At 23.2% G+C, this 9,950-nt stretch overlaps 1 protein-coding gene across 1 annotated transcript in view; it reads right to left on the bottom strand.

Moving 5' to 3' along the window:
* Positions 1-2,554: 2,554 nt before the first annotated feature.
* The window catches only part of LOC122510199 (potassium voltage-gated channel subfamily H member 8-like), a gene marked incomplete at its 3' end in the record, with an annotated part of 80,618 nt that continues 73,222 nt past the window's right edge, over positions 2,555-9,950 (bottom strand). Inside the window, exon 3 of the mRNA XM_043624667.1 lies at positions 2,555-2,788. Coding sequence (XP_043480602.1) covers positions 2,555-2,788 — 234 coding nt within the window. The remainder of the gene's footprint in view (positions 2,789-9,950) is intronic.

Below are 9,950 nucleotides of genomic sequence, written 5' to 3'. Positions count from 1 at the left end.
AGAATTTAAAATTTTACTTCAATTTTTAACTAGTAGCACCCTCACCCGAACGTCATCAGACAATTAAAATTTGGTAAAAACGAAAATAAAAAATTATTTCTTCCAAATTTAATAATTCAATTCATCTGAAAATTACCAGAGTTCTAGTAGGGATTGAGCCCTACACAATCCTGAAGAATTTAAAATTTTACTACAATTTTTAACTAGTAGCACCCTCACCCGAACGTCATCAGACAATTAAAATTTGGTAAAAACGAAAATAAAAAATTATTTCTTCCAAATTTAATAATTCAATTCATCTGAAAATGACCAGAGTTCTAGTAGGGATTGAGCCCTACACAATCCTGAAGAATTTAGAATTTTATTTCAATTTTTAAGTAGTAGCACCCTCACCCGAACGTCATCAGACAATTAAAATTTGGTAAAAACGAAAATTAAAATTTATTTCTTCCAAATTTAACAATTCTAATCATCTGAAAATTACCAGAGTTCTAGTAGGGATTGAGACCTACACAATCCTGAAGAATAGAGAATTTTATTTCAATTTTTAAGTAGTAGCAGGTCCACCCGTACGCCATCAGACAATCAAAATTTGGTAAAAACGAAAATAAAAATTTATTTCTTCCAAATTTAATAATTGAATTCATCTGAAAATTACCAGAGTTCTAGTAGGGATTGAGCCCTACACAATCCTGAAGAATAGAGAATTTTATTTCAATTTTTAAGTAGTAGCAGGTCCACCCGTACGCCATCAGACAATCAAAATTTGGTAAAAACGAAAATAAAAATTTATTTCTTCCAAATTTAATAATTCATTTCATCTGAAAATTACCAGAGTTCTTGTAGGGACTAAGCCCTACACAATCCTAAAGAATAGAGAATTAACAATTTTTTAATTTTTGTATTTTTTTAAATAACATTTTTCTGTATTAAAATTTTCATTAATTCTTGTCAAAATTGCATTCCTGACATAATAACGAATCGATTCTATAAAGTGTATAATTTATCAATATTTATAGAATAATTAAATATTTTCATTTTTCACAAAAAATTGAAATTTTGTATTTTTTGAAATTTTATCGTAACACTTTTAAATAATTATTCTAAAATAAAAAATTATACAATTGGTATATATTATATTGAGGAAGTTAAATGATCATAAACTAAACAACTTGTTTAACTAAAAATTTGTAAAACTAATTTTAGGCACAAAAAATATAAAACCATTTAATATAAAGTAGATTGTGTTAATTACAAATCCTTTTTTTTCTATTTTAGGAGACAAGGTTCAAAATTGAATGAAATCAAAATCTTGTAAATAAAATTGTCTCACAAAGAATATTCAAAAGGCCCACAATTTTCTTTTGTTATCACTCGAAATTTATGAGGATGAGGTCGAAAACTAATTGCTTAATGAGAGCTCACTTTCCTCCTTGGCTGGTGTTTGTAAACAAAATTAAGAGAGCAAATTTTCTATTGTTTCATGAAAAAAATCCCTGAGAATCTTTAATAAAATTCAAACTTTGTTTGTAGACTTTAAAAACAAACTCTACATGTTAATATTTTTTTTCTGCTATTCTGACATCAAAAGCTCTCACATCTTTCCAAGAAGACTTTGAATAATAAAAAAGTGAAGTCAAGAAAAGCTGACGAAAATCGATGCTAAACTATATCATCTCAAGATTTTCTTCCTTGAATTTCAAATTGATTTTAAAAGACAATGTATATCTTTTCACAAAACATATTTAAATCGTCCGGTTATTTACATAATTATACGCTTTAGTGAATGGCAAAATCATTAAATTTATTATGATCTAGTAGAATTTGTTTTAGATCAAAAAAATTATTTAAATAAAACAAATAAAAGAATGAGAGTTTGTTTTTGTTGAAACATTAAAATTTCTTCTTCTGTTAAGTAAAATTTATTTTTCTAGTGATTTATTTAGAGAAAAATAACAAGAAATTGAATTTTTATTAATTACGAATATATCGGTAACCACTAGTAATTTGCAAACGAGAAATTAGAGTAAATTGCAAACCAAACCAGAGTTTCATTTGTGTCTATTGCTCATATGCAGTAGCATGTAGATAGTGCGTGAAATTCGAATTGACAGTAGTAAAAGCAATTTCGATCAGCCAAGTTCTATGGAAGTCAAATTCGATACATCTACTGGACTTTATTTCTATATACAATATATATTTGACTAATTAATTTTCTACTGAATTTAAAATTATCTTTAAAGTAGAAATTTAAATAAATTAAAGTACAACTGTAAGTAAATTAAACTATAAATTTAAGTATAATTTTATTCTATAGAATAAAATAATTACTAAACAAATATAAATCAAAACAAACAAAAATAATGACTATAGTCATTATTTTTCTTTGTTTTGATTTATATTTGTTCAGTAAAATTATAATATTAAGCTGAATCACCGTTAATAAAAATTTCCTGAATTTTTTTAAGCAAAACAAAATTCATGGTTTGATTTTCTCGTACTTTTAAAAATTTGTAAAAATTTACCGCAAGTGTAAAAGTTTTAATTTACTCACCGCTCTTTTTGTAAAAGGTAACCTCCATCTTCAACTCGGTCTTACTCTCGAGGCTTTTGTCGATCATCGCCTTTTCTTCTTCCTTCGTTTCCGGGCCATAAAGAAATTTGCAAGCGCAACTCTTTTGCATGATTTGCGCTCGCGCAAATCCTGTCAGCTCACAAAATCCATCGGAACAATAAACAATCGGGTAGATCGTCGGAACCTGCGCATTTCCCAACACAAAATTGCTGTCTGAAACAGAAAATTAAATCAATTTATAGTATTATTAAAATTAAATTCAAATTAAATTTTTAGTAATTAAGTAACCCTTAAAAAATAAAATTATCTCATCTTAAAATCTACTGTTTTTTTTTCTATATGAAAAAATTCGACTTTGGAAAAGTTGAGAATAATTTCAGAAAATAATTATGAGTTTAATTTGAAAAGTGCGAATAAAAACCTACGAGAAATTTAAAAAAAAGAGTATTCAGTGTCCACGGTGTGTGTCCTCGAGATCGATCTGAGGTCAGAGAATTTAGTCACGATTGGTTTAACATCACTTTAGTAACTCGCACATGACGTCACCGTGTTTGAGGGTTTCTTTGTAATTGATGCTATTTAAAAAAATCTCAAGGGGATAAAGAAAAGGTATTACAGAAAGAAAATGGAAAGTTGAGTGAAAATTGAAAACGAAAAAATTGGAAATTTATTTAAAAAGCAAAATTTCAAAAAAGGAACCACAAAATCGAATTATAAAACAAAACATCAGAATAACGATTATAATTATTTAATTATTATGATTATAATTAGTAAGTTATTATAATTATTATATATTATCAGGGTTGCCACAAATATTTAATTTTGTTTTTCCAAGACTTTTCCCTGATTTCCAGACAAAATTTTGACTTCTTTCCTGACCCGAAAGAATATTCTGATTCACTCTAAAAATTATTAGATACTCAAAATTCTATTACATTTATTTACAAATTTTGTTTAATAGTAAAATTATTTGAAAGCATCAATAATTTAATTAAAAATAAATATTTAATCATTATTATTTTTCCATAGGAATTAAGATTTAAAAAAAAATTTAATTCAAACCTGTTGAAATTAACAACTTATCAAAATTATTAATATAATAATTTAAATTACCATAAAACTTGAAAAAAAAATTTAATTATTTACAAAAATCTTAATAAAATCCTTCACAAGAATTCAATTATTTTTACAAGTAGAAAAATTTCTCAAAAGAATTGAATTATTTGAAAAATATATAATAAAATTCGATGCAAGAATTCAATTATTTTCATAAATAATAAATCGATTATTTCGAAATACATTTTTAAATTAACTTTTAGTAGAAAATTCTACGAAAATTCAATTATTTAATTTCAAAATAAAATAATTTATTGAATAATTGAATGTTTGTTAAAATTGAATTCTCATAAAGAATTTTATCGACAAATTTTTTAATAATTGAATTCTTCTAACGAATTTTAATAAAATTTTTAAGAATAATTACTTTTTTCGAGGAATTTGATTAAAATTGTATCAAAAATAATTAAAATCCTGCTGTGAATTTTATTATTTATGAAAACAATTAAATTTCTGAGAACAGTTTTATTATTTATAAAAATAATTCAATTACTGCGAAGAAATTAAAAAAAAAATTGTAAATAATTGAAATCCTGAGAAATTTTTATTATTTATGAAAATAATTAAATGTTTGCGTAGAATTTTATTGAAATTTCTTTAAATAATTGAATTTCAGCGAAGAATTTTGCTGTTTATAAAGATAATTGAAATCATGACGAGAATTTTTTTTAATTTTTGAAATTAATTGAATTTCTGAAAAGAATTTTATTACTCTTGAAAATAATTTTATTCTCGTGATTAATATTGTCATTCATAAAAATAATTAAATTTTGCAAAGAATTTTATTAAAATTCTTAAAAACAATTAAATTTTTGGGAAGAATTTTGATATTTATCAAGATAATTGATTTCTTTCGAAAAATTGCGTTAAAATTTTGGAAATAATATTAAATACTTATTAAAAATTCAACTAATTTCAACAGAGTTGAAATTAAAATTGTATTAAAAATATTTGAAATTCTGCGATGAGTTTTATTATTTATGAAAATGATTGAATCCATGTAAAAAATTTTGTTTATGAAAATAATTGAATTATCGAGAAAAAATTTATAAAAAATTGTAAATATAATTGAATTACTGTGAAATTTTTATAATTTTTAAAAAACTTGAAATTTTGACTAGATATTTAAAAAAATTTTGAACATAATTGAATTTCTGCGAAGAATTTTATTACTTTTGAAAATAATTGAATTTCTCCAATCATTTGTAACTGTTCTAAAATTTAATTTTTTTGTAGTATTTTTAATTAAAATTCTTCTATAAATGTATTATTTTTAATAATTAATTGAATATATATTAAAAAATGAAACTAATTTCAGAATTTAAGTTATTAAAATTTTTGAAAAATCTAACTTCATTATAATTTTTAATTAAATTCATTAAAAATTGAAATTTTGTAAAATTTAAAATTAAAACCTTTTGAAGTTGATTAATTTTCAAAAGAATTGAATTCTCGTGATGAATTTTGTTATTTATCAAAATAATTGAATTTTGGAAAAGAATTTTATTAAAATTCCTTAAAATAATTGACTTTTTGTGAAGAATTTTCTTGTTTATCAAGATAATTGAATTCTTTTGCAGAATTACTTAAAAATTTTTGAAAATAATTGATTTTCTGCGACGAATTATATGTTTTTTATGAAAATATTTGAATTTTTGCAAAGAATTTTATTATTTTATTGAATAATTGAATGTTTCTTAAAATTGAATTCTTTTGTCAGGTTTTAATAAAATTTTTATGAATAATTGCATTTTTCGAGGAATTTAAAATTTTTAAAAATAATTGAATTTCATCGAAGAATTTTATTACTTTTGAAAATAATTGAATTCTTGTGATGAATATTGTTATTTATGAAAATAATTGAATTTTGCAAAGATTTTTATTAAAATTCCTAAAAATAATTGAATTTCTATGAAGAATTTTGTTATTTATCAAGATAATTGCGTTAAAACTTTTGAAATAGTTAAAAAATATTTAAAAATCCATTGTGTTTAGAAATAGAACTAAAAATTGTTTCCAGTACTTTTACTAAAAATCCCTGATTTTTGTCTGATTTCCCTGACTTTTCCCTGACCTGTGGCAACCCTGATTATATTATTATAATTATTATAATTATTATAATTATTATAATTTTATTATAATTTTATTATAATTATTATAATTATAAGTTCCTTTAGTTCCATTCAAATTATTTAAATCAAGTACTAGATTTTTATTTTACGTATCTCTTGCGTAAATCTAATTACAGTTTTATAATCACTAACTTGAAGCGCTCGTAACAATAAATATCTGTTTTAACATTGTTAAAACGTTTCTTTTTTTTATCACTGCTGTAAACTAATAGACAGTGTGATAAAAACCTTATAAGAAAAGTTAAGCTACGGGAATTGAAACAAAGCTAATTAGAGAAAATGTAATTCACTAGTTAAGAAACAAGGGTTGTATATACGTATTTGTTTACCAATCGAGTTTACCTTGAGGCAATGAATTCTATTTCTAACTGCGGACTCTAAAAAGAAAAGTCTCTTTCTTTTCTTACTGAATTAATCTGACAGGTGGTAAATTTACCCTTGTAAATGACTTTTTTCTCAAAGAGAATATATTTCCACAATAATAGTTTCTTTTCAAAGCATAGTTTTAAAATTAAACAAAGAAAAGATTTTAATAAATCAAATTCATTTTAAAAAGCATATACCTGAAGATTAAAAATTAAAACAAAATAAATAAAAGATTAAAAATTAAATCAAATTAAATAGAGGATTAAAAATCAAATTGAACTAAATAAGAGATTCAAATATTATTTTTTTTTAAATATTACTTTTTTTAAATACTATTTTTTCTAATTCTCCATATCGTCGTATTTCGACATTTTATTCCAAACTAAAAAGAACTGTTATTTGCGTTTCATCGGAAATATTTTTATCTTTTTATTTTATTTCGTTTTCAAATTTGGTAATAAAATTTACAACTGATGAACAACGATCGCGTCATTTTATGTTTACGATTCAAAATGCAGTGATTTTAATTATTGTAGTTACATGTTACAATATTTGGTAGTAATAATTGATTGGCAAAGCTATCACTTTAGTTTAGAGCGTTACGGTATAAAATCGATTAACACCAATGGAGTTACTGGAGCCTACCTTGCGGTTGATTGTTCCATCATCAGCATTTATAATCATCTCATCAACCGCTATATTCGACATATATAACAATTAAACCTCAATACCTGTTCTCTCAATATTAAGAAAAAAAATAAAAGAGTAACATTTGTTTAGGTTCACGAAATAGTTGGAAACATTCCTATAAAAGCTAATTAAGCCTAAAAATTCTCTTAATTCTTTTAAATCTCTCGGTTGAGGAAAATCATGAATCGCTTTTATTTTATCTGGATCTGGTTTTATTCCATTTGTAGAAAAAATATATGACCTAAAAAATTTAGTTTCGGATCAAAAAAATGAGATTTTTGAAAATTGATGGTCATATTGTGCTGTTCTAATCGATGGTATAATTTTTTAAGGTGATATAGTTGTTTGTCGATACTTTCTGGTGAGTTTAATTTAATGGCTAATTAATTTAAACTGCTTTAAAAAATTAAGTCGATTGTGTTAATTACAAATTTTTTTTTTATAATTTAGGAGACAAGGCTCAAAATTTAACAAATTTTTTGCATCTTCCGTTTAGAATAAAGTTCAAAGGAGAAATTCTTATGAATCGTTTGTTGGGTAGAGAAAAACAGTAAAGCGTTTCTTCTATCAAGTATGTTCTGTATAAAATTAAAATTTTAGTTAAAATAACAATTGTTATTGTAATGATAATCATTCGAGGTATCGTATCATATCAGTTTTTACAAGTGGTTCCAATAAGGACACTATCGATAAGAGGTAATCCAATATTTAGCCAATGGACAGTTTCGTCAATTTGTGCACCGATAAGCAGAGAATTCGAAAATGGTCAATCTCTTATCTGAAGCATATTACGAGAAAAGGTACGTGTATATACTTTCTGATAAGAACAATTTACCACGTATCGACTATACATTACTGTCTGTAAAATCACACGACTGCGATCGTGTCGGAAAGTCAGTCTCATGGACTAAACTAATATAATCTGAAGCAAACAATTGTTCGGAAGAAAGTTTCAATCAGTGACAGAAAGTTAATACCTTCATCTCATATATACAAACAAACAAATTCACGTAAATCTTTTATCTTTTATTTGACTTTTGCTTTTTACTACGACTATAAATGTAAAACATGTATTATGTTACGTTTTCAAGAAAACTGCATCATAGGATCAAAAGTTCTGAGAGATTTAGTACAAGAGAATGCACTATACAATATAGAGTAAAGCTTTACCTAGAACTTGAAATTCTGTGACGTTAATTGAACACTAAAACTCTTGTGTCAAAATATCAGACGTTATTCCAACGTCCACGTAGTCGTATATAAATCAAAAGTATCAGAAAACATAAAACATGGTAACAAGTATCAAATTTTACTGCATCTTGGCGCAAACGACTTTCATGCAAACTGACAGAATCATTTTTAAAATGTAATATTATCCACAATTTTTATGTCATGGAATTACGTACCTCGAACATAAAAAACATTCCATCCATTAATAATGGTTAGAACTTATCTATTTACAATTTATTGCATTTTTAGTTAAACAAATCATCATCATCATCATAATTATTAGTATAATTAGTATAGTATACAAAAATAAACTTAATTAGGGTTTCCACAAAAAATTAATTTTTTTCCCTGATTTCTATAGAGAATTTTGACACTTTCCCTGACCGTAAAGAATATTCTGATTATTATTTTTCCCTGGACACAAAAATTTTCAAAAATATCAAATTTAAACCTTTTTGAAATTCAATAACTTATAAGAATATTATTATAAAACATGCAGAAGTCAATCACTCCGAGTCTTTGACTCAAAGTGATTGACTACTTCATGTTTTTATAATTTAATTAAATATTAAAAATTACCCAGTGACAAAATTATTATTTTATATTTAAAAATATTGTTACTCAACTTCTTTGAAATTATTTTCATCATTTAAATTCAATCTATATTTTCTAGAATTTTTAACTACAATTTTTTTTATTAATTATTAGTTAAAAGTACGAAAAATTGATAATTCAAAAGATTTGAATTTGAAACCTTTTCAAAAATCAATTATTTCTAAAAATTAATGCTTTAATGCTTTTAATATTAAAATTATTATCCAAAATTTCAACCGACATTAATTTTGAAATAAATTTTTATTAGAAAATTCTACGAGAATTCAATTTATTTAAATTTTAAATACAAAAATAAATAATTTATTGAATAGTTGAATGTTTCTTAGAATTGAATTTTTATGAAGAATTTTATTAACAACTTTTCAAAATAATTAATTTCTTTTAAGGAATTTAATTAAAATTTTACAGAAATTTATTGAATTAAAGAATTTCATCGCGATTTTTGAAAATAATTGAAAACTTTTGAAGAATTATATTAAAACTCTTGAAAATAATTGTCTTCTTGAGAAGAATTTCGAAACCTGTTTATAAAAATAATGTAATTCTTGACGAGAATTATTCAAAAAATTTGATAACAATTTAATTTATGCAAAGTGTTTTATTAATTTTCAAAAGAATTGAATTCTCGTGATAAATTTTGTTATTTATCAAAATAATTGAATTTTAGAAAAGAATTTTATTAAAATTCTTTAAAATAATTGACTTTTTGACTAGAATTTTGTTGTTTATCAAGATAATTGAATTCTTTTGCAGAATTACTCAAAATTTTTGAAAATAATTGATTTTCTGGGACGAATTAAAAGTTTTTATGAAAATTTTTGAATTTTTGCAACGAATTTTATTATTTTATTGAATAATTGAATGTTTCTTAAAATTGCATTCTTTTGTCAAGTTTTAATAAAATTTTTAAGAATAATTGCATTTTTCGAGGAATTTAAAATTTTTTTTAAATAATTGAATTTCTTCAAAGAATTTTATTCCTTTTGAAAATAATTGAATTCTTATGATGAATATTGTTATTTATGAAAATAATTGAATTTTGCAAAGATTTTTATTAAAATTCCTAAAAATAATTGAATTTCTGTGAAGAATTTGATTAAATTATGCATAAAATAATTGAAATTTTGACAAGAATTATATTAAAACTTTTGTTATTTATCAAAATAATTGAATTTTGGAAAAGAATTTAATTAAAATTCCTTAAAATAATTGATTTTTTGGGAAGA

This window comes from Leptopilina heterotoma, unplaced genomic scaffold (genome assembly GCF_015476425.1).
Source record: "Leptopilina heterotoma isolate Lh14 unplaced genomic scaffold, ASM1547642v1 Lhet_68, whole genome shotgun sequence".
In the NCBI taxonomy this organism is placed as follows: Eukaryota; Metazoa; Arthropoda; class Insecta; order Hymenoptera; family Figitidae; genus Leptopilina; species Leptopilina heterotoma.
This window is presented reverse-complemented; position numbering and strand designations above follow the sequence as displayed.